At 49.9% G+C, this 25,739-nt stretch overlaps 1 protein-coding gene across 5 annotated transcripts in view; it reads right to left on the bottom strand.

Annotated features, from left to right (window-relative positions):
* The window catches only part of BRD8 (bromodomain containing 8), a 235,522-nt gene that overhangs the window by 68,071 nt on the left and 141,712 nt on the right, over window positions 1-25,739 (bottom strand). For all 5 annotated transcript variants that reach the window (XM_030211274.1, XM_030211275.1, XM_030211273.1 and 2 more), the window contains 8 exons: window positions 22,259-22,684; window positions 21,743-21,836; window positions 21,550-21,596; window positions 4,214-4,422; window positions 3,354-3,446; window positions 1,710-1,778; window positions 1,451-1,628; window positions 734-838 (listed from right to left, as the gene is read on the bottom strand). In XM_030211274.1, the coding sequence (XP_030067134.1) occupies window positions 734-838; window positions 1,451-1,628; window positions 1,710-1,778; window positions 3,354-3,446; window positions 4,214-4,422; window positions 21,550-21,596; window positions 21,743-21,836; window positions 22,259-22,684 (1,221 nt within the window). The remainder of the gene's footprint in view (window positions 1-733; window positions 839-1,450; window positions 1,629-1,709; window positions 1,779-3,353; window positions 3,447-4,213; window positions 4,423-21,549; window positions 21,597-21,742; window positions 21,837-22,258; window positions 22,685-25,739) is intronic.

The following is a 25,739-nucleotide window of genomic DNA, read 5'->3' on the forward strand; positions in this document are numbered from 1 at the left end:
ATTTGAACAAAATTGGAGACATGATGGTGGGAAGGTTTAGACCACTTGGCATGGAATGACCCCTTTGTATACGCTTTAAGGTTTAATTATACTTGATTAACCAGCTTTGAATCTTCCTGTGATATACCTTGCTACACATGTATAAAGACCGTTTCACCTCCCCAGGATCCACTACATCTCCCGGTGGCATGGAAAGCTTTTCTCCAATTTATCTGTTTAACCCCTTTCCCAGGGCACACTGTTTCACACCTATACAACAGCATCCCCTCTCTCAAGGTCATGCTGATACCACTCAACATAGAAGCACGTCACAGGGCATGTTGTGCATCCTCCTCATGGAAAGTCACCCTGTAACACACTCAGTACACCTCCCAAGGATGAAAATCCTCCCTCAACCATGGCTTGCTATATTACCTTCTATAAATAAGACCTTCCTCCCTAGGTCAAGATCTATACACCCACATGAAGACTACCTCCCTCCCACCCCCAAACCACTGCAATTTACCCTGAATAGAATTTCCCCTTTCAAAGGATATGCTGTACCTCCTGCACAGAAAACTCCTAATTCTCAGTGTACACTGTACCCCTGAACACGACTACCACCCACTCCCCGGGCCATGATAGGAATCACCCTGCCAAGGACTGGTGGCGCTCCTGCTGCTTTTATTTTTATGGCTGTCCCTGTGATTCTCCATCAATGTCCTCTGCCCTGAAACAGCACTTCTGCTCTCACCTTCTCTGAAGAATCTTGTTTGCGAGTAGAATCTCTCCCACGCAAGCTCTTGGCACTGATACCAGACTCGGATGTTTGCATGATCAGCTGTGTAGCCAGAAATTGCTATGAAAGCCAAAAATATGGAATACCTGTAAATACTGGCCAATTTCACAATGACATTCATAAAAGAAGAGAACCCTGTAGTCCTGAAAGGTAATTTATTTTTATTTATTTATTTTTATTACATTTGTACCCCGCGCTTCCCCACTCATGGCAGGCTCCATGCGGCAGGCAATGCAGAGTTAAGTGACTTGCTCAGAGTCACAAGGAGCTGCCTGTGCTGGGAATCAAACTCAGTTCCTCAGTTCCCCAGGACCAAAGTCCACCACCCTAACCACTAGGCCACTTCCTTGGATAACATTTATATGAGAACTAGAAAATATACCACAGTTTGCAAGTAATTTAGTTTCCTCTAGGGCCTCTATATATGAGAACTCACTTAGGGCCTTTTCTTCCCAAAATCCTTCATTTGAGGTACCTCCTACCCTCCAAATAGTGTGTTTTGGAAACTGTCCCCCATCTTCCCTCCATGTGGCATGCATGACGGTTTCTTTCTCTCATTGTTCTCTGAGAATCACTCTTTCAATATTCTACCTCATGACTATGCACTTGTCTTTTTCCTACTACCCCTTCTCCACACACAAAGCTGAATCGATGCCTCTTTCATAGGATTACCTGGATCTGTTCCAGTACGTCCCTCTGCATCTCTACAGCCATGTGATAGACATCATGGTCTGAGCTGTTGTACATCACAGCATTCTGAAACATCAGCATGATGTCACGTTGGAACTCAGCTGTGCTGCGGATTTGGCCTGTTTCAATGTTCTTTTTGATAGTGGAGAGATCCATGGGCCTAAGGTTAAAGGGCAGCATGAGAATTTGTCCAGGATGAATGGCTCTTCCTCCCTTTCACTTATAACATAAATGCCCTTACCTCTGCACAATACTGTGATAACCAGGAGCAATATCATCTGTTACAGGCTGCAGAAAGACGTTGGCATACCTGAAATAAAAGGAGAGGATACAACAAGGCATTATCCATGTCACACACCGCACCCTGTGACCTCTCACCTATCATAGCCAACCACTGCATCCTTGTGACCCCCTTACCTCTATCCTAGCCACCCACCGCACCCTGTGACCCCCCTCACCTGCTATCATAGCTAATCCATGCTAATGTCATCGGCAAAGACCTAGGGTCATGTGAACCTTTAGTTGATAAGATCAACAGAGGGCAGGTATAGCCTGTGAGTATGGAATCTTGCCACTTTGTGGGATTCTGCCAGGTACTTGGAAACAGGATGGACCCTTGTTCTGATCTTGTAGAGCAACTTCTATGTTCTAATTGCCTCTGCAATATCTACAGCTCACATGATATCCACAGCAAGTGTCAGGTAATGAAACTGAATGAGAGTCAACTAGTAGGCTATTGGTTTGGTCCTTCCTCCTTTAAGTTAACATGCCAAGAGTGTCACGTAACACCTTAGCATTACCCCTAAAACCCACCTGGGGTTAACCCTGTGGCCATCTGGAGGATCTGGCCCAGAACTGCCCAGGCCCGCCTGCACCTATGCATGTTGCCCTACACTGGCATACCCTCCCACCTGCCTGCTGGGTCCCGCTTGCCTCTGGATAAGTTCTCCCACCCATAAGTTATTCCCCAGGTGGTTTCTAGGGGTCCCACGGTTCCCAGAAAACACCCATAGACAAAGAACACAAACTTCCAGGATTCTTAGTCAGTCCAGGACAACAGAGCTAACAAATTAATAGGTATATTATCAAAAAAAGTAGAACAGTGAACAGTAAAAGTTTAAACAGCAAACAGGAACAGATAAAATAAAATCTGGTGTTACATCTAGCTGAACATCTTTTACTACTTAAGCAGTACATGGGAAGGTCAGGAAAAATAAACTGCTCAAAGGAATTGAACAGAATCTCAGAACAGAGGGCTACTCCCTCCACACTCCCAACTGAGACTAAGGAGTTCAAACACATTCTCTGGGCAGCGTCTTTGGCTTCATGGCCAATCAGGGCACAGAGCATTAGCACTAAGGATGTTTGACCAATGACACTAGAGGTTACTTTCCCCTTTGGGGAATGTAACTAAAAAGAAAACAGATCTCTGTGGTCAAACACCAACTGCTGGCCAACCAAGGGAAATACCCTGAAGGGAAAAAGTGCCATAGGGCAGCAATACAAATCACAAAGGGGCTCATTTTCAAAGCACTTAGCCTTACAAAGTTCCATAGATTACAATGTAACTTTGTAAGTAAGTGCTTTGAAAATATGCCTCAAAGCATGGAAGCCCCCGGTTCCACTACAAAGAGGTGCATCCTTTTTCGAAGTATGTGCATTTACCCTACTAAATGGTTATTTATTCACATTAATGGCTTTGAAAATTGAGATCTTAATTTTTCAACAAGCCATAATACAGATAATAAAGAGTAAGGGTGTGTGGACTGGAGACCCCATTACCTCCTGTTCACTTTATTACCTTGCTGTTCCATAGGAAACATTACAAGCATGGTCAGCAAATTCATCAGACATAAAAGGGAGTGGTTAATTCCCCACCACTGACCTGTGATTGGCTGCAGCTCTCCAGACTAACATAATGGCTTTCTTCCAGATTTTCTGGGCTTGAATAGCTTCTTGATCTTCACTACAGACAGAACTAAAAAAAAACCAAGGAACTTAAGGTCAGGAAAAAAGATGAAAGGCAGAGATCACCACTTTCCCTAGCTTCAAAGTGTGCTCTCTCCACCCCCAACCCCCACCAAACACCCAGGACACCCACACTCAAATAAAGAGACTCTAATCTCAATGCACACAAAGAGATCCTTGTCCAAGATAGAAAAATTCAGCTACATACTTTGGCTATAGAAAAGAACAGCTCATGAAGTGAATACATCAACACAAAAGCAATACTTTGGTAGCTGTAACAGGCTCCAAAAATGCAGAGTCCTGGCCAATGTCAGAGACACTGTGGAATCCTGCATAGTGATTCTTGATCAGTGTCTGAGAAAGCAAGCAGTCCCGCAAAGTAATTCTTTTTGGTACCTGGGAGAGAAAAATAATCCTACACAGCGATTCCTCTCTCATGTGTGAGACACTGTAGCATCTTGCAGTGTCTGAGAACTCCTGCTACATTCTGTTCTCATTCTGTTTACAGCTAATACTTTAATATCCTAGATATGATCCACTAAATTTAGAGGACTGCACAAAATCATGCAGAATTTCACACTTTCATATTCCTTGTGCTATATTTTCCTCCTGATCCCAATGTGACAAATGTAACAAATTTCACCAAGTAGATTTTATGAACCTGTTTCTCAGCAGACAGTGTTCCTCATGATACCTGTGAGTTCCCCTGCTTTTAGCCTGCATATAGAACCTAAACCTCAAGGGGAAATTATGCACTGAATTTAACCCCCGACTTACAACTGGGAGGAGGCTGGGCTGCTGGGAATTGAGTCAGCCAGTGTGTGCGATTGCAGGGGTGCATTGTGCATGCTGAATCCATCATCACTCTCACTGACCGGGGGCTCATTATCCGTCTCGGATAGGTCCCCAGTCCCCATCTCATCCTCTTTGGGTTCCTCAAGGCTGCCAGCCTCACTTGTACCATCATCATCATCATCATCCTCTCCCTAAGGAAGATAAAGATGCTCCGTGAAAAAGGTATGGTGAACTTTCTCTTGGTGAATTACAATTTAAAGGAAATATGTCTTACCTAATAATTTTCTTCCCTTTAGTCCCAACAGATCAGTCCAATATTTGTGGGTTATGTCTGTTGACCAGCGGATGGAGACAGAGAAAGAAAGTAGTACCTTGTTATTCACCCCCTTAAGGGTATTGTGCAGCCCTGGAACCTTCAGTATTTCTAATAAATCAATGGTGTTCAAACATAAAAACTAAAGCATCTGCTATAATCATGTAAAGGTCAAAATAAAAGTCATCATGAATAGCAACTGGTTTCTATATTTCCAAATGAAGCAGAAACTGATGAAGACAATTGACAAAGAGCTGACCACTTGAATCAGAAAGTATTATACTTTTGCAACACAGAGTTGAAGAAGGCAAGACTGATTCTTTGAATCAAAGTGTTACCCAATTAATTACCTAAACGAATACGTTTTGAAATTCACTGACCATATGGTCCAGGTAAAGGCCCCTAAAAATGAGGACCTGAGACAGTGGACTTTATGCCAACACCAGAGCGTCAGGAATCCTTTTTCAATGTGGCAAAGAAGCTGTAATAAAGGTGAGAACCTTGGAAGGAAATGGCATCATCAAACAGGTTTGAAGCAAGTGTGAAACTAGAAAAGGGCAGGCTTCTGGACTGATCTGTTGGGACTAAAGGAAAGAAAATTATCAGGTAAGACACCATTTTTCCTTCCTTATCATCCCACAGATCAGTCCAAAATTCGTGGTATGTAGCAAAGCAGTTCAAAAATAGGGTGAGTATTCCTGAGACCCAGGAAACTACTGTAAAGCCAGTGATTCCCAAAACCAGCTCCTGGAGGTATCACAGCCAGTAAGGGTTTCAGGATATCCACAGTGAAGATCCATGAGAGAGATTTGCATGCACTGCCTCTGCTGCATGCAAATCTCTCTCATGAATATTTATTGTGGATACCCTGAAAACCTGACTGGCTGGGGTACCTCCAGGACCAGGATTGGGAATGACTGCAGTAAGTAATGGAAGCCTTGACTTTAAACAATGAATCAATCTGAAAGGAGTTACCTCTGATTGCAAGATGTCACAATGCCAAAGATATAGGGAGGTGAAAGCAGCACTTATACTGAGAAGAAAAGGAAGTATAAAATGAGCAACAAAGGCACAACCACCAGTGAGAGACTAAAGTACAGTCAATAATGGAAGATTAAATGGAAATAATAGCACAAGTGAAAGGCAGTTAAGACAGCAGACTGAAACACAGTAGCTTGAGCTAGAGTGAACAGCTGAAGCATATCAAAGAGTGGAAGGCTGAACCACAAGAGCCACAAAGAGGCTAAAATATAATCAACATTGCACCATAGGTGCTAATGCCAGATAGGCATGACTGGAACTATCAGAGTGAACCATCACCCAGACTGGCAGGCAGACTTTCAACAATAATATTTATTAAGAACATAAGCATTGCCATACTGGGACAAACTGAAGGTCCATCAAGCCCAGTATCCTGTTTCCAACAGTGGCCAATCCAGGTCATAAGTACCTGGCAAGATCCCAGAACAGTAAAAGATTTTATGCTGCTTATCCAAGAAATAAGCAGTGGATTTTCCCATCTTAATAATGGGATATAGACTTTTCTTTTAGGAAATTATCCAAACCTTTTTTAAACCCTGCTAAACTAACTGCTTTTACCACATTTGAAAAGGCACCGGAAGCTTTTAAAGCGAATGCTACATACCTGTAGAAGGTATTCTCCGAGGACAGCAGGCTGATTGTTCTCACTGATGGGTGACGTCCACGGCAGCCCCTCCAATCGGAATCTTCACTAGCAAAGTCCTTTGCTAGTCCTCGCGCGCCCGCGCGCACCAAGCATGCGCGGCCGTCTTCCCACCCGAAACCGGCTCGAGCCGGCCAGTCCAGTATGTAGCAAGACAATACAAGGGAAGACACAACTCCAAAGGGGAGGCGGGCGGGTTTGTGAGAACAATCAGCCTGCTGTCCTCGGAGAATACCTTCTACAGGTATGTAGCATTCGCTTTCTCCGAGGACAAGCAGGCTGCTTGTTCTCACTGATGGGGTATCCCTAGCCCCTAGGCTCACTCAAAACAACAACCATGGTCAATTGGGCCTCGCAACGGCGAGGACATAACTGAGATTGACCTAAAAAATTTACCAACTAACTGAGAGTGCAGCCTGGAACAGAACAAACAGGGCCCTCGGGGGGTGGAGTTGGATCCTAAAGCCCAAACAGGTTCTGAAGAACTGACTGCCCGAACCGACTGTCACGTCGGGTATCCTGCTGCAGGCAGTAATGAGATGTGAATGTGTGGACAGATGACCACGTCGCAGCTTTGCAAATTTCTTCAATAGAGGCTGACTTCAAGTGGGCTACCGACGCAGCCATGGCTCTAACATTATGAGCCGTGACATGACCCTCAAGAGCCAGCCCCGCCTGGGCGTAAGTGAAGGAAATGCAATCTGCTAGCCAATTGGATATGGTGCGTTTCCCCACAGCCACTCCCCTCCTATTGGGATCAAAAGAAACAAACAATTGGGCGGACTGTCTGTGGGGCTGTGTCCGCTCCAAATAGAAGGCCAATGCTCTCTTGCAGTCCAATGTGTGCAGCTGACGTTCAGCAGGGCAGGAATGAGGACGGGGAAAGAATGTTGGCAAGACAATTGACTGGTTCAGATGGAACTCCGACACAACCTTTGGCAAGAACTTAGGGTGAGTGCGGAGGACTACTCTGTTATGATGGAATTTGGTGTAAGGGGCCTGGGCTACCAGGGCCTGAAGCTCACTGACTCTACGAGCTGAAGTAACTGCCACCAAGAAAATGACCTTCCAGGTCAAGTACTTCAGATGGCAGGAATTCAGTGGCTCAAAAGGAGGTTTCATCAGCTGGGTGAGAACGACATTGAGATCCCATGACACTGTAGGAGGCTTGACAGGGGGCTTTGACAAAAGCAAACCTCTCATGAAGCGAACAACTAAAGGCTGTCCTGAGATCGGCTTACCTTCCACATGGTAATGGTATGCACTGATTGCGCTAAGGTGAACTCTTACAGAGTTGGTCTTGAGACCAGACTCAGACAAGTGCAGAAGGTATTCAAGCAGGGTCTGTGTAGGACAAGAGCAAGGATCTAGGGCCTTGCTGTCACACCAGACGGCAAACCTCCTCCACAGAAAGAAGTAACTCCTCTTAGTGGAATCTTTCCTGGAAGCAAGCAAGATGCGGGAGACACCCTCTGACAGACCCAAAGAGGCAAAGTCTACGCTCTCAACATCCAGGCCGTGAGAGCCAGGGACCGGAAGCTGGGATGCAGAAGAGCCCCTTCGTCCTGCGTGATGAGGGTCGGAAAACACTCCAATCTCCACGGTTCTTCGGAGGATAACTCCAGAAGAAGAGGGAACCAGATCTGACGCGGCCAAAAAGGAGCAATCAGAATCATGGTGCCTCGGTCTTGCTTGAGTTTCAACAAAGTCTTCCCTACCAGAGGAATGGGAGGATAAGCATACAGCAGACCCTCCCCCCAATCCAGGAGGAAGGCATCCGATGCCAGTCTGCCGTGGGCCTGAAGCCTGGAACAGAACTGAGGGACCTTGTGCATAATCCTGCTCAGTCTGTCAGCCAGACTGTTGTTTACGCCTGCCAGATATGTGGCTTGGAGCCCCATGCCGAGACGGCGAGCCCAGAGCCACATGCTGACGGCTTCCTGACACAGGGGGCGAGATCCGGTGCCCCCCTGCTTGTTGACATAGTACATGGCAACCTGGTTGTCTGTCTGAATTTGGATAATTTGGTGGGACAGCCGATCTCAAAGCCTTCAGAGCATTCCAGATCGCTCGCAACTCCAGGAGATTGATCTGTAGACCGCGTTCCTGGAGGGACCAGCTTCCTTGGGCATCGACATGAGCTCCCCATCCCAGGAGAGACGCATCCGTGGTCAGCACTTTTTGTGGCTGAGGAATTTGGAAAGGACGTCCCAGAGTCAGATTGGACCAAATCATCCACCAATACAGGGATTCGAGAAAACTCGTGGACAGGTGGATCACGTCTTCTAGATCCCCAGCAGCTTGAAACCACTGGGAAGCTAGGGTCCATTGAGCAGATCTCATGTGAAGAAGGGCCATGGGAGTCACATGAACTGTGGAGGCCATGTGGCCCAGCAATCTCAACATATGCCGAGCTGTGATCTGCTGGGACGCTCGCACCCGCGAGACGAGGGACAACAAGTTGTTGGCTCTCGTCTCTGGGAGATAGGCGCGAGCCGTCCGAGAATCCAGCAGAGCTCCTATGAATTCAAGTCTCTGCACTGGGAGAAGATGGGACTTTGGGTAATTTATCACAAACCCCAGTAGCTCCAGGAGGCGAATAGTCATCTGCATGGACTGCAGGGCTCCTGCCTCGGACGTGTTCTTCACCAGCCAATCGTCGAGATATGGGAACACGTGCACCCCCAGCCTGCAAAGTGCCGCTGCTACTACAGCCAGGCACTTTGTGAACACCCTGGGCGCAGAGGCGAGCCCAAAGGGTAGCACACAGTACTGGAAGTGACGTGTGCCCAGCTGAAATCGCAGATACTGTCTGTGAGCTGGCAGTATCGGGATGTGTGTGTAGGCATCCTTCAAGTCCAGAGAGCATAGCCAATCGTTTTCCTGAATCATGGGAAGGAGGGTGCCCAGGGAAAGCATCCTGAACTTTTCTTTGACCAGATATTTGTTCAGGGCCCTTAGGTCTAGGATGGGACGCATCCCCCCTGTTTTCTTTTCCACAAGGAAGTACCTGGAATAGAATCCCAGCCCTTCTTGCCCGGATGGCACGGGCTCGACCGCATTGGCGCTGAGAAGGGCGGAGAGTTCCTCTGCAAGTACCTGCTTGTGCTGGAAGCTGTAAGACTGAGCTCCCGGTGGACAATTTGGAGGTTTTGAAGCCAAATTGAGGGTGTATCCTTGCCGGACTATTTGCAGAACCCACTGATCGGAGGTTATGAGAGGCCACCTTTGGTGAAAAGCTTTCAACCTCCCCCCAACCGGCAGGTTGCCCGGCACTGATACTTGGATGTCGGCTATGCTCTGCTGGAGCCAGTCAAAAGCTCGCCCCTTGCTTTTGCTGGGGAGCCGCGGGCCCTTGCTGAGGCGCACGCTGCTGACAAGAGCGAGCGCGCTGGGGCTTAGCCTGGGCCGCAGGCTGTCGAGAAGGGGGATTGTACCTACGCTTGCCCGAAGAGTAGGGAACAGTCCTCCTTCCCCCAAAAAATCTTCTACCTGTAGAGGTAGATGCTGAAGGCTGCCGGCGGGAGAACTTGTCGAATGCGGTGTCCCGCTGGTGGAGATGCTCTACCACCTGCTCGACCTTCTCTCCAAAAATATTGTCCGCAAGGCAAGGCGAGTCTGCAATCCGCTGCTGGAGTCTATTCTCCAGGTCGGAGGCACGCAGCCATGAGAGCCTGCGCATCACCACACCTTGAGCAGCGGCCCTGGACGCAACATCAAAGGTGTCATACACCCCTCTGGCCAGGAATTTCCTGCACGCCTTCAGCTGCCTGACCACCTCCTGAAAAGGCTTGGCTTGCTCAGGGGGGAGCGCATCAACCAAGCCCGCCAACTGCCGCACATTGTTCCGCATGTGTATGCTCGTGTAGAGCTGGTAAGACTGGATTTTGGCCACGAGCATAGAGGAATGGTAGGCCTTCCTCCCAAAGGAGTCTAAGGTTCTAGAGTCTTTGCCCGGGGGCGCCGAAGCATGCTCCCTAGAACTCTTAGCCTTCTTTAGGGCCAGATCCACAACTCCAGAGTCGTGAGGCAACTGAGTGCGCATCAGCTCTGGGTCCCCATGGATCCGGTACTGGGACTCGATCTTCTTGGGAATGTGGGGATTACTTAATGGCTTGGTCCAGTTCGCAAGCAATGTCTTTTTCAGGACATGGTGCAAGGGAACAGTGGACGCTTCCTTAGGTGGAGAAGGATAGTCCAGGAGCTCAAACATTTCAGCCCTGGGCTCGTCCTCCACAACCACCGGGAAGGGGATGGCCGTAGACATCTCCCGGACAAAGGAAGCGAAAGACAGACTCTCAGGAGGAGAAAGCTGTCTTTCAGGGGAGGGAGTGGGATCAGAAGGAAGATCCTCAGACTCCTCGTCAGAGAAATATCTGGGGTCTTCCTCTTCCTCCCACGAGGCCTCACCTTCGGTGTGAGACACAAGTTCACGAACCTGTGTCTGCAACCTCGCCCGGCTCGACTCGGTGGAGCCACGTCCACGATGGGGGCGTCGAGAGGTAGACTCCCTTGCCCGCATCGGCGAAGCTCCCTCCGCCGACGTAGTCGGGGAGCCTTCCTGGGAGGTGGCCGCAGTCGGCACCGCACGCGGTACCGACGTCGGGGACCTCACCCCGGGCGATGGGCCAGCCGGCGCCACGCTCGACGGTACCGGAGGCGCAAGCACCGCCGGTACCGGAGGGGTAGGGCGCAACAGCTCTCCCAGAATCTCTGGGAGAACGGCCCGGAGGCTCTCGTTCAGAGCGGCTGCAGAGAAAGGCATAGAGGTCGATGCAGGCGTCGACGTCAGAACCTGTTCCGGGCGTGGAGGCTGTTCCGGGCTGTCCAGAGTGGAGCGCATCGACACCTCCTGAACAGAGGGTGAGCGGTCCTCTCGGTGCCGATGCCTGCTGGGTGCCGACTCCCTCGGCGACCCAGAGCTCTCGGTGCCGACGCGGGAGGAGACCGGTGTCGATGCTTCTTCGACTTCTTCCGAAGCATGTCACCGGAGCTCCCCGGCACCGACGAGGAGGACGTAGAATCCAGCCGTCGCTTCCTCGGGGCCGAGGTCGAAGGAGGTCGATCTCGGGGGGGCTGTACCGCAGGAGCCCTCAGGGTAGGGGGAGACCCACCCGAAGGCTCACCGCCACCAGCAGGGGAATGGACAGCCCTCACCTGCACTCCTGACGATGCACCACCGTCCGACGACATCAGCAGACGAGGTCCCGGTACCACCGACGTCGATGCAGCTATCCGATGTCTCGGCGCCGATGCAGAGGGCCGATGCCTCGATGCACTGGCGGCCGAGGAGGAAGGTCTGGACGCTGACGACGTCGATGCACTCGATGACCTTGGTGTCGATGCCGACGAAGCGCCCGAGAACAAAACGTTCCACTGGGCCAATCTCGCTACCTGAGTCCGCCTTTGTAACAGGGAACACAGACTACAGTTCTGAGGACGGTGCTCGGCCCCCAGACACTGAAGACACGACGAGTGCCTATCAGTGAGCGAGATTACCCGGGCGCACTGGGTGCACTTCTTGAAGCCGCTGGAAGGCTTCGATGTCATGGGCGGAAAAATCACGCCGGCGAAATCAAAATCCGAAATGACGAATTTGAGCACCAAAAAGTTTTAGGGAGAAAATCTCGACCGAGGCCGAAAAGAGGCCTACCCCGACGACGAAAGAAAACTTACCGGGGCAAAGACTGAAAAATACGGGAAGGGACAAACGAAGCCCGGGAGGCTTCCGGAGCACTTCCCAACAATTTTTTACAGATTTTCCGAAGAAAACACGTCAACGAAAAAAGGACGCGCGAGGTCGACTTTCCGGGGCTCGACACGGCGAAAACACGACCGTACCGAGTGCGGACAAAAGAAGACTGACCGGCTCGAGCCGGTTTCGGGCGGGAAGACGGCCGCGCATGCGCGGTGCGTGCGGGCGCGCGAGGACTAGCAAAGGACTTTGCTAGTGAAGATTCCGATTGGAGGGGCTGCCGTGGACGTCACCCATCAGTGAGAACAAGCAGCCTGCTTGTCCTCGGAGAAAATATCTTACGGCAGCATCTTGCATAATTTCTGTATCAGAATAATTACTACTGGTTGAATCAGCTGGCAGCCCTCAAACATGGGAAAGTGCAGGGCATGGAGCGTAGATGGAACAAATATTGGACATGGTTGCAGCATCTGCTCCCTTAATGAAGGCAGCAATAGCATGTCTCCATCTGCAAGGGATGCCATCCATCCAAGGGTGCAAACGCTCTTTTTCTCACACCAATTATTGTCCCTGTGACATTTTTATCTTGGTCTAATAAGGTGAGGGGGGGGGGAGTTGAGAGGGGGATATAGATGTACTAGATAGTTTGACATTTGCATGGGATGTTTAGCTGCTTGGATGTTCACTGGAAATTCACCTTGTGACTGAATACTGCATTGTGTTTAAAGTGAATGATACATACCTGTAGCAGGTGTTCTCTGAGGACAGCAGGCTGATTGTTCTCACGACTGGGTTGATGTCCACGGCAGCCCCCACCAACCGGAACAAAACTTCGTGGGCGGTCCCGCACACAGGGCACGCCCACCGCGCATGCGCGGCCGTCTTTACGCCCGTGCGTGACCGTTCCCGCTCAGTTGAATGACAAGCAAATTAATGACGAACACGCAACTCCAAAAGGGGAGGAGGGAGGGTAGGTGAGAACAATCAGCCTGCTGTCCTCGGAGAACACCTGCTACAGGTATGTATCATTCACTTTCTCCGAGGTCAAGCAGGCTGCTTGTTCTCACGACTGGGGTATCCCTAGCTCTCAGGCTCACTCAAAACAAGAATCCAGGTCAATTGAACCTCGCAACGGCGAGGGCACAACAGAAATTGACCTACGAAGAATAACTAACTGAGAGTGCAGCCTGACCAGAATAAATTCGGGTCCTGGAGGGTGGAGTTGGATTTAAACCCCAAACAGATTCTGCAGCACCGACTGCCCGAACCGACTGTCACGTCGAGTATCCTGCTGTAGGCAGTAATGCGATGTGAATGTGTGGACAGATGACCACGTCACAGCTTTGCAAATCTCTTCGATAGTGGCTGACTTCAAGTGGGCCACCGACACTGCCATGGTTCTGACACTATGAGCCATGACATGACCCTCAAGAGTCAGCCCAGCCTGGGCGTAAGTGAAGGAAATGCAATCTGCTAGCCAATTGGAGATGGTGCGTTTCCCGACAGCGACCCCTAGCCTGTTAGGGTCGAAAGAAACAAACAATTGGGCGGACTGTCTGTGGGGCTGTGTCCGCTCCAGATAGAAGGTCAACGCTCGCTTGCAGTCCAATGTGTGCAACTGACGTTCAGCAGGGCGGGTATGCGGTCTGGGAAAGAATGTTGGCAAGACAATTGACTGGTTAAGATGGAACTCCGACACCACCTTTGGCAGAAACTTGGGGTGAGTGCGGAGGACTACCCTATTATGATGAAATTTTGTATAAGGAGCATGAGCTACCAGGGCTTGAAGCTCACTGACTCTACGAGCTGAAGTAACTGCCACCAAGAAAATGACCTTCCAGGTCAAGTACTTCAGATGGCAGGAATTCAGTGGCTCAAAAGGAGGTTTCATCAGCTGGGTGAGGACAACGTTGAGATCCCATGACACTGCAGGAGGCTTGACAGGGGGCCTTGACAAAAGCAAGCCTCTCATGAATCGAACAACTAAAGGCTCTCCAGAGATGGCTTTACCCTCTACACGATGATGGTAAGCACTAATCGCACTAAGGTGATTCCTTACTGAGTTGGTCTTGAGGCCAGACTCTGATAAGTGCAGAAGGTATTCAAGCAGGTTCTGTGTAGGACAAGAACGAGGTTCTAGGGCCTTGCTCTCACACCACACGGCAAACCTCCTCCACTTAAAAAAGTAACTCTTTTTGGTGGAATCCTTCCTAGAGGCAAGCAAGACGCGGGAGACACCCTCCGACAGACCCAACGAAGCAAAGTCTACGCCCTCAACATCCAGGCCGTGAGAGCCAGAGACTGAAGGTTGGGGTGCAGAAGCGCTGCGCCGTTCTGCGAAATGAGTCGGAAAACACTCCAATCTCCACGGTTCTTCGGAGGACAACTCCAGAAGTAGAGGGAACCAGATCTGACGGGGCCAAAAAGGCGCTATCAGAATCATGGTGCCGTGGTCTTGCTTGAGCTTCAGTAAGGTCTTCCCCACAAAAGGTATGGGAGGATAAGCATACAGGAGGCCGGTCCCCCAATGGAGGAGAAAGGCATCCGACGCTAGTCTGCCGTGTGCCTGTAGCCTGGAACAGAACAGAGGCAGCTTGTGGTTGGTCTGAGAGGCGAAAAGGTCCACCGAGGGAGTGCCCCACTCTCGGAAGATCTTGCGTACCACTCTGGAATGGAGAGACCACTCGTGCGGTTGCATGACTCTGCTCAGTCTGTTGGCTAGACTGTTGTTTACACCTGCCAGGTATGTGGCTTGGAGAAGCATGCCAAACTGGCAGGCCCAACGCCACATCCCGACGGCTTCCTGACACAGGGGGCGAGATCCGGTGCCCCCCTGCTTGTTGATGTAATACATTGCAACCTGATTGTCTGTCTGAATTTGGATAATTTGACAGGACAGCTGATCTCTGAAGGCCTTCAGTGTGTTCCAGACCGCTCAGAGCTCCAGGAGGTTGCTCTGAAGATCCTTTTCCTGGAGAGACCACAGTCCCTGGGTGTGAAGTAGAGAGCTGCACGGTTTCCGTCCCCGCGGGAATCCCGCGGAACCCGCGGGATTCCCGCGGGGACGGAGGCAGTTCCTGCGGGGTTCCCGCGGGGATGGAACCAGTTCTGCGGGGTTCCCGCGGGGATGGAGGCAGTTCCTGTGGGGTTCCCGCGGGGATAGAACCAGTTCTGTGGGCTTCCCGTGGAAGTGTAAGCTGCACCTGCACCAGCCTCTCATCTACTGAATACCAATTTGAGTGCTGTCTCCTCCTCCTCCTCTTCTTCCTTGCTTTAACAGCATAAATGTGGAAAGTCTTCCATTAAGGAGGTGGTAGAGTCACAAATGATGACGGAATTCAAAAAGGCATGTGATGAACACAGAGGATCTCTAATTAGAAAATGGAAGTTATATAAAAGCTAACCTTAAATGGCTGCATGTGTGTGGATATGTCAAGTGACACTTAGATGGTGACTCTGGCTGTGATGAACTACAGCTGATACCTGGCAGACTTGTATGTTCTGTGTCTCATACATGGCAATCTGGTGTAGGATGGGCTGGAAAGGGCTTAGACAGCAACTTCAGTAGCTGGAACATGAGGACAGTGTTGACAGACTTTTACGGTCTGTGTCCCACAAATGAGAACATGAATAGGCTGGAGTGGTCTTCGATGGCAACTCCAGCAGTTGGAACATAAGGATGGGGCCAGATAGACTTCTGTGGTCTTTGTTCCAGAAACACAAAAGAAAAACCATAATCAAGTATATAATATCACACTCGTTGATTTAATGATGAATTGATCATGAGTGTGACTATTGGGCAGAGTGGATGGACCGTTCAGGTCTATTTGCTGTCACTTACTATGTTACTATTAATCCTCTTTGCTCCCAGGCTGGTGCATAGACCTCAGCTCTGACACAGGCACGAGAATCAGATGTCACCTGACCTACTGGCGCGTGCATGTGGCGACCTCTCAGCACACACTGGCCAGTGAATCAGAGACAAATCTTTCATGTGCGCACCAGAGTTCCAAGTTCCAACTTCCGTTCCTTCCTTGCCTACAGTGCTGTGGCTCAAATCCAGAAAGAGACTGAGGGAGCTGACTGGAACTTTCTTTTATGTATTATTAAATTCTTACGGGGATGGGTGGGGATGGGTTAAATTCTTGCGGGGATGGGTGGGGACGGGTTGGGATGGTTTAAATTTTTGCGGGGATGGGTGGGGATGGGTAAGATTCCAGTGGGGATGGGTGGGGACGGGTAAGATTCCAGCAGGGACGGGCGGGGATGGGTAAGATTTCTGTCCCCGTGCAACTCTCTAGTGTGAAGCCCATCGACATGAGCTCCCCACCCCAGGCGAGATGCATCCGTCGTCAGCACTTTCGTGGGCTGTGGAATTTGGAATGGACGTCCCAGGGTCAAATTGGTCCGAATGGTCCACCAGTGCAGTGAATTGCGGCAACTGATGGAGAGGCGGATGACATCTTCTAGATTCCCGGTGGCTTGACACCATTGGGAAGCTAGGGTCCATTGAGCAGGTCTCATGTGAAGGCGAGCCATGGGAGTCACATGAACTGTGGAGGCCATGTGACCGAGGAGTCTCAACATGTGCCGAGCCGTGACCTGCTGAGACTCTCTGGTCTGGGAAGCAAGGGACAGAAGGTTCTGCGCCCTTGCTTCGGGAAGAAAGGCCTGAGCCGTCTGAGAATTCAGCAGCGCTCCTATGAATTCCAGAGATTGGACTGGCTGGAGATGGGACTTCGGATAATTTAGCACAAACCCCAGCAGCTCCAGAAGGTGGATAGTGCACTGCATGGACCGAAGGGCTCCTGCCTCTGAGGTGTTCTTGACCAGCCAATCGTCGAGATACGGGAACACGTGCACTCCCAGCTTGCGCAACTACGCCGCCACCACCACGAGGCACTTTGTGAACACTCGTGGGGCAGAGGCGAGCCCAAAGGGCAGCACACAGTACTGAAAGTGCCGTGTTCCCAAACGGAATCTGAGATACTGTCTGTGAGCTGGCAGTATCGGGATGTGAGTGTATGCATCCTTTAAATCGAGGGAACATAGCCAATCGTCTTTCTGAATCATTGGTAGAAGGGTGCCCAAGGAAAGCATCCTGAACTTCTCTTTGACCAGGTATTTGTTCAGGCCTCTCAGGTCTAGGATGGGGCGCATCCCCCCTGTTTTCTTTTCCACAAGGAAGTACCTGGAATAGAATCCCTGCCCTTCCTGCCCGGGTGGCACGGGCTCGACCGCATTGGCGCTGAGAAGGGCGGAGAGTTCCTCTGCAAGTACCTGCTTGTGATGGGAGCTGAAGGATTGGGCTCCCGAAGGACAATTTGGTGGAGTGGAGGCCAAATTCAGGGCGTATCCACACCGCACTATTTGGAGAACCCACTGGTCGGAGGTTATCAGAGGCCACCTTTGGTGAAAAACTTTCAACCTCCCCCCGACTGGCAGATCGTCCGGTACGGACACTTTGATGGCGGCTATGTTCCCATGGATCCAGTCAAAAACCCGTCCCCGGTTTTTGCTGTGGAGGCACAGGGGGCTGCTTAGGCGCACGCTGTTGACGGGAACGAGCGCGCTGGGACTGTCCCTGTGCCTGATGAGGCCTTCAGGCCGGCTGGGTGTACCTACGCTTGTTGTAGGCTTAGGGTGCAGCCTGCCGGGCCCGGGAAAAACGTCCACCTGCAGAGGTGGATACTGAAGGCCCCCGGTGGGAGAGCTTGTCAAGGGCGGTTTCCCGCTGATGTAGTTGGTCCACCAACTGCTCGACCTTCTCGCCGAAAATATTATCCCCCCGGCAAGGGACATCAGCCAGCCGCTGCTGGGTGCGGTTGTCCAGGTCAGAGGCACGCAGCCATGAGAGTCTGCGCATCACTATACCTTGGGCTGCAGCTCGAGATGCCACTTTACAGGTGTCATAAATACCCCTGGACAGGAACTTTCTGCACGCCTTCAGCTGCCTGACCACCTCCTGAAAAGGCCTGGACTGCTCCGGGGGGAGCTTGTCGACCAGGTCCGCCAGTTGCTTCACATTATTCCGCATGTGTATGCTCGTGTAGAGCTGGTAGGATTGGATGCGGGTCACGAGCATTGAAGATTGGTAGGCCTTCCTCCCAAACGAGTCCAGAGTGCGAGACTCCCGCCCCGGGGGTGCCGAAGCGGTATGCTTCGAACTCCGTGCCCTCTTGAGAGCAGAGTCCACGACCGCCGAGTCATGAGGCAATTGGGGCCGCATTAACTCTGGGTCTGAGTGGATCCTGTATTTGGACTCCGCTTTCTTGGGGATGGTGGGATTAGATAAAGGTCTCAACCAGTTCCGAAGCAGTGTCTCTTTGAGGACATTGTGCAACGGTACCGTGGAGGACTCTCTAGGTGGTGATGGATAGTCGAGGACCTCGAGCATCTCGGCCCTCGGCTCATCCACAGAGACCACGGGAAAGGGAATGCAGATAGACATATCCCTAACAAAGGAGGCAAAGGAGAGGCTCTCAGGTGGCGAGAGCTTCCTCTCCGGTGAAGGAGTGGGGACGGAGGGAAGGCCCACAGACTCCTCTGAGGAGAAATATCTAGGGTCCTCCTCCTCCCCCCACGAGGCCTCTTCCTCGGTGTCGGAGATGAGCTCCTGTAGCTCAGACCTGAACCGGGCCCGGCTCGACTTCGAGGCACCGAGTCCTCGGTGGCGTCGTCGAGCGGTGGACTCTCGCGCCGGCAGGGATGAAGCTCCCTCCATCGACGTCGACGGGGACTCCACCTGTGTGGCGGTCGAGACCGGCGCCGCAAGCGGCGTCGGCATCGAAGGCCTCGGCACCGGGCTAGAGCACACCGGCGCCTCCATCAACGGCGCCAGGGGCGCAAGCACCCCTGGCACTGGCACAGTCTGGCGCATCAGCCCTTGCAGGATCCCCGGAAGGATGGCTCGGAGGCACTCGTCAAGGCCCGCTGTCGGGAAAGGCGAGGGGGCCGGTGGAGGTGCCGGTGCCAGAATCTGCTCGGGTCCAGGAGACGGCACCGAAGTGCCCGTGCCCTGACGCAGCGATACCTCTACCACCGAGGGGGACCGCTCCTCCCGGCGCTGCCGCTTCCTCGGCGTCGAGTCATCTCTGGAGCCGGAGGTGGTAGCCACATGCGCCGTAGGTGACCGATGACGGTGCTTTTTAGTCTTCTTCCGGTGCCCGTCATCGTCGCTACCGAAGAGGAGGAGGTAGATCCCCCTCGGCCTCGAGGGATCGGGTCCGACAGAGTTCGGTCCCGATGGCCCTGGGTAGAGGGAGTGACCGGGGCCGATTGCCAACGCGGCCGCTCACCCCTGCCATCTCCGGAAGACCGGCGGGCCAACGGAACCTGTGCTCCTGGGGTCGTGGACATCGGTACCGGTACCGAAGATCCGGCCGTCGACACCGATGCTGTCGACGTCGAGGGGTCGGCGCAAGTTCCAAAAAGACGGTCCCGCAGAACTTGCCTCGCCACCTATGTCCGTTTCCGTAAACCGAGACACAAGGTGCACGTCTTGGTATCGTGCTCCGGCCCGAGGCACTGGAGGCACCAAGCGTGAGTGTCGGTCTGCGAGATATGCCGGCCGCACCGACCACACTTCTTAAATCCACTCGGGACCTTCGAGGACATCGACGGAAAAATCGCGTCGGCGAAGTCAAAGTTGTCGATGGTGGCGGTAAAAAGCACACCCGAAAAGAAATCGACCGCGCCCCCCGCTAAACGTTTACGAGGGGGGGGGAAACAAAGTTTTTTCTTTTTTTTTAAAAGAAAACTGAATAAAAGAAAAACAAACGAAGAAACAAACAAAGAAGAAAAAATTCGCGGCTAAGGCGCGATCCGGTTTCCGGGGCTGACAGAGAGAGAGAGACGAACACGGCTCTCTCCAGCGCGGAAAAGAAAAGACTGAGCGGGAACGGTCGCGCACGGGCGGGAAGACGGCCGCGCATGCGCAGTGGGCGTGCCCTGTGTGCGGGACCGCCCGCGAAGTTTTGTTCCGGTTGGTGGGGGCTGCCGTGGACGTTAACCCAGTCGTGAGAACAAGCAGCCTGCTTGTCCTCGGAGAAACTTAATAAACAGTGAAAGATAAAAGAAAAAACTCTAGTTGAAGGAAAATAAACTGGGGGGAGGGGGTTCGCACTGCTTTGAGCTATCCCCTTCCACTGAGGCCTGCATCTTGAAATGTGCCCCCAAAATTACCTCAGGCACTTGGGCCAAGCCAATAGGAAAGATTGATGCTTTGGCCTAGCGCTCTGGAAGAAACTGCTGCCAGCCTTCATACTTGTTCTCTAGCCCAAGATCCCTCGGCACTAGTCAAAAAAAGGATATCATCCCTCCCTCCTTGCAGTACGGGTGCTTACTTCCACCTGTTTCTACTAACCACTAGTGTGGCCTGGAACAACATGCTGCAGAGTTCTTCTGAAGTCTTGAGGTGAAGCAACTTCCTATTCGAATGTTTATGCCCATTCCAGAGGAAAGAAGAAAACAGCAGTGAGCAGGGAAGGAGAAGAGAGGGGAGAGAGAATTCGGACTGCTCCAAATATCATCCCAGCTCCAGATCAAATTAAATTTGCTATATGTCCTCTCTTTTTCTTTTGGAGCTTAAAAACTTCGTTATGTAACCGTCTGCTCAACTGATGCCCAGTTCTCCAACTGAGTCAGGAGCTGCTTCAGTAATCAGTTTAGAAGCTCCACGGTCTACCTGTTTCCATCTGCTGGACACAAAAAAATACTGAGCATCTAAGGTTGCATGGTGCCCTTATTGGGCAAAGCACCCAGCACTTTTTTTCTCTCTCGCCATCAGCTGGTTGATGTGCACAACCCACATGTTTTGGACTGGTCTGGTGAGGACACTAAGGAATATGGTTTAAGTACTTTTCCTTCAGGAACTTGTCCAAACCTTTTTTAACATATACAGTAAAATATTTTCAAAGCACTTAAAAACTTACAAAGTTCCAAAGGTTACTTCCATACTTCCATAGGTTAAGTCTTTGAAAACAAGCCCCTTAGTCATCTTATTTTCTAACTCCTCTTACTCTCTTACCTATCTATATGTTCCACCTTTGATTATACCTTACACTGTCAATTAAAATGTATTGTTATTACTCATGTCTGATTTAATCTTACTGTACACCGCCTTGAGTGAGTTCCTTCGAAAAGGCAGTAAATACATTCTAATAAATAAATTTATACTAACTGCTTTTACCACAACCACAGGCAACAAATTCCAGAGCTTAATTATGCATTACATGAAAAAATATTCTCTCCTATTTGTTTTAAATGAACCACTAAATAATTTCATGGTGTGTCCCCTAGTCTTTGTAGGTTTTGAAAGAGTAAACAATTGATGGAGGAGAGAAAAGAAAGCTCTAGATCAGCCTTTCCCAAACCAGTCCTCATGGCACACCTGGTCCCATTGGGTTTTTAGGATATCCGCAATGAATATTTGAGTTAAATATGCATGCAATGTGGAGGCAGTGCATGCAAATCTCTCTCATGCATATTCATTGTGGATATCCTGAAAACCTGATGGGACTAGGTGAACCCTGAGGACTGGGGGTTGGGAATGGCTGCTCTAGATAGAAGACAAAAACAAAAGGGAGATGAGAAGGACAAAAGCTTTCCTATTAATGCCCTTTTACCTTGTCTTGGCTTCCAGATAGAACTCTTGGTTCCTCTTTCACAGTGTCTAGAATTGAAAGAAAGATGTTGCATTGAGGTGGGTGTCCATTATTAAAAGATGAGATCCGTCCCCATGCATTGCTTCCTAATTGCCCACCAACCCAAGTCCCAATCTTATACAATGAGCCACACACCATTCAGTTATTTTCCTACCCAGTAGCTGTAATGCAGGTTCTGGATCCAGTCTGGGTCCATGTCCACTGTCACTTGAGAAATGCTCAGTCTGAGATATCTTTTCTAGGGAGGCCTAGATATGAACAAACAAGTTTCTCTCTGAAATGCAATTGGCTGCAGAAGTCCTCATGTGAAAATAAATTGATTCTAATCATAACAACATTATAGAGGCAATAACCTGCAAAAGCAATCATGCTTTACCATAACTCATTAACCACAGTTCACTGATCCTAGAGACCCCAGACTCCTCTTTAAATCATGGCCCATCCTCTGCTTATTTCTAACCTTTTTCCAAAGGCCCATCCCATATTTCCCTGTGACCTGCTCCCATTTTCCCCACTTTCTCCTCCCTCCTCCTCTTATTTCCCACTTCAGCTCCCTCTTTTCCAGCCTTCATTCAAGAGCCTTACCCATCCTCTGCCATAGGCTCACGTCTCTTACTCTTCAGCCCTGTCCTTGTCTCTACCATCTCCAATTCCCCATCCCTCCACATACCTCAGCTTTCACAGAAAATGGCAGCCGATCTCCTTGTCTGGAACTGGACTCTATTTCAGAGGTCTCTCCTGCATCTTTCCATTTCTCTGCCCCAATCCTGAATTCTACAGGTTCCACTTTGAGAATGGGTCCCGCCTCACCCTGACCTATGTGATCCTGTTCTGATGATTCAGATTTGACTTCTGATCCAAGCTCTCTGATGCCTATCAGGCCTCTGATCCCAGCTCCTTCAATTTCTTCACAGCAGGATTTCTCCTGCTTCACAGTTACTAGTTCTGGGACTGGCAACACCTGCTTGCCAGGTTTTTCTTCCTGTAGTGTCTGATCCCAGGGGCCAGGCAGAGACTGAGGATCATCATTCTCTTCACAAAAGGAAAGAGCAGCTTCCACTGCCGCAACGTCCAACACTTCAGGATGCTCATCTACCTGTTGTAACAGAGATGGAACCAGCAAAGGTCACAGTAAGAGCAGGGAGAGAATAAGAGGAGTTGATTTTTGCATGAATTCACTTTAGGTTGTGTATAAGGGTGAAAACGAAGGAGCAGATTTCAGAATGAGACACTAAAATTAGTGGGTGAAGTCAAAAGGAGAGGGCAGAAGAAGCATCACGTGGGCAAATGAATGAATTATTATGAATATAATACTTCCATTTCATCCCACAGATCAATCCACAGACTTGCAGGTTATGTCCATCTACCAGCAGGAGGAGATAGAGAGAACAAAGCTCTGCCATGTAGGATACTGTGCAGCAGCTGCCCCTTCAATATTCTCTTTATCTCAGCAGGTGGATAGACATACCTTGTGCAGCTTTCTGTTGGTGCTGGATGCTGACTCCTGGCCTGTCCTTCAAGTTCAGTTGAGCTAAGGAGTAATAATACTTTTGGAGGGATTAAAAGACACCTGGAAGAAATAAAACCAAAAAAAGCGGGGAAGGGTTACTGCTAATGAGGCTTGGTGTTTGTTATTCTACTGAAACAACATCACGTGGCCAGAAAAAAACACTTTCAGAATTAAGTGTTCAGAAGGTCAAATTCAAACTCTGCTAAAAAAAAAAAAAAGTGTGGAAAATTGTGGTCAGGCAAGGGTAGGAGACTGCATAAAAACTAAATTACATAAGAACTTAAGTGTTGCCATACTGTGACAGACTGAAGGTCCATCAAACCCAGTATCCTGTTTCCAACAATGGCTAATCCAGGTCTCAAGTACCTGGCAAGATCCCAGAACAACAAAACAGATTTTATGCTGCTCATCCTAGAAATACAAAACCCCAAAAATGTAGATTTTCAAGCAAAAGCACCTATATAATTTCACATAGATTGTTCAGGGCAAGTCTCGTATAGTCACTGGGGTTAATATTACTACTACTACTATTACTATTTAGCATTTCTATAGCACTACAAGGCATACGCAGCGCTGCACAAACATAGAAGAAAGACAGTCCCTGCTCAAAGAGCTTACAATCTAATAGACAAAAAATAAATAAAGTAAGCAAATCAAATCAATTAATGTGAACAGGAAGGAAGAGAGGAGGGAAGGTGGAGGCGAGTGGTTACAAGTGGTTACGAGTCAAAAGCAATGTTAAAGAGGTGGGCTTTCAGTCTAGATTTAAAGGTGGCCAAGGATGGGGCAAGACGTAGGGGCTCAGGAAGTTTATTCCAGGCGTAGGGTGCAGCGAGACAGAAGGCGCAAAGTCTGGAGTTGGCAGTAGTGGAGAAGGGAACAGATAAGAAGGATTTATCCATGGAGCGGAGTGCACGGGAAGGGGTGTAGGGAAGGACGAGTGTGGAGAGATACTGGGGAGCAGCAGAGTGAGTACATTTATAGGTTAGTAGAAGAAGTTTGAACAGGATGCGAAAACGGATAGGGAGCCAGTGAAGGGTCTTGAGGAGAGGGGTAGTATGAGTAAAGCGACCCTGGCGGAAGATGAGACGGGCAGCAGAGTTTTGAACCGACTGGAGAGGGGAGAGGTGACTAAGTGGGAGGCCAGCAAAAAGCAGATTGCAGTAGTCTAAACGAGAGGTGACAAGGGTGTGGATGAGGGTTTTGGTAGAGTGCTCGGAAAGAAAGGGGCGGATTTTACGAATGTTGTAAAGAAAGAAACGACAGGTCTTGGCAATCTGCTGGATATGAGCAGAGAAGGAGAGAGAAGAGTCAAAGATGACCCCAAGGTTTCGAGCTGAGGAGACCGGGAGAATGAGAGAGCCATCAACAGAAATAGAAAATGGGGGGAGCGGGGAGGTGGGTTTGGGGGGGAAAATGAGAAGCTCGGTTTTGGTCATATTTAATTTCAGGTGGCGTTGAGACATCCAGACAGCAATGTCAGACAAGCACGCTGAAACTTTGGTTTGGATGCAAGGTGAGATATCAGGGGTAGAAAGGTAGATTTGGGAGTCATCAGCATAGAGATGGTAGGAAAAGCCATGGGATGAGATTAATGAACCAAGGGAAAAAATGTAGATAGAAAAGAGGAGGGGACCAAGAACAGAACCCTGAGGTACGCCGACAGGCAGAGGGATAGAAGTAGAAGAGGATCCACCAGAGTGAACACTAAAGGTGCGGAGGGAGAGGTAGGAAGAGAGCCAGGAAAGGACAGAGCCCTGGAATCCAAGTGAGGACAGGGTATCGAGAAGTATGCTGTGATCGACAGTGTCAAAAGCAGCGGAAAGATCAAGAAGAATGAGGATGGAATATTGACCTCTGGATTTAGCCAGTAATAGGTCATTGGAGACTTTAGTAAGCGCAGTTTCGGTTGAGTGGAGAGGGCGAAAACCAGATTGTAGTGGGTCAAGAATAGCATGTGAGGAGAGAAAATCAAGGCAGCGGCGGTGAACAGCATGCTCAAGTAATTTGGAGAGAAAAGGAAGGAGGGAGATGGGTCGGTAATTAGAGGGACAAGTAGGGTCAAGTGAAGACTTCTTAAGGAGAGGTGTGACCACAGCATGTTTAAAGGCAGCAGGGACAGTCGCAGTGGAAAGTGAGAGGTTGAGAATGTGACAGATAAAAGGAATAAGAGCAGGAGAGATGGCATTAAGAAGGTGGGTGGGAATGGGATCAGAGGAACAGGTGGTACATTTTGAGGAAGAAAGGAGAAGTGTAGTTTCCTCAATAGTAACTTCAGGAAAGGAGGAAAGGGAATGAGGGGAAGGAGAGAGAGGGGAACGGACTAGTGGAGGGAGAGGTGGTGAGGTAGAGAAAGCAAGGTTTATCTTTTCAACCTTGTTGTGAAAGAATTCAGCAAGGGTCTGAGGAGATAATGAAGGGGGAGTTGAATCCTACTTGATGTGGATTTATTCAGTCTCCTTATTTTTTTATTTATTTTTTCACTTCAATCATGCTATCATTTAACATCCTTTACGGTAGAAAAGCTTTCACGTTTCGTGCTAGCGTAGTTAACTTTATTGCACTTATCTATATGCCCAGGTGTGGCCACAACCCGACAGGTGCCCGTTTCGCAATTCCAGCTTTCTCAAGGGTTAATATC

Source organism: Microcaecilia unicolor, chromosome 8 (assembly GCF_901765095.1).
Source record: "Microcaecilia unicolor chromosome 8, aMicUni1.1, whole genome shotgun sequence".
Taxonomy (NCBI): domain Eukaryota; kingdom Metazoa; phylum Chordata; class Amphibia; order Gymnophiona; family Siphonopidae; genus Microcaecilia; species Microcaecilia unicolor.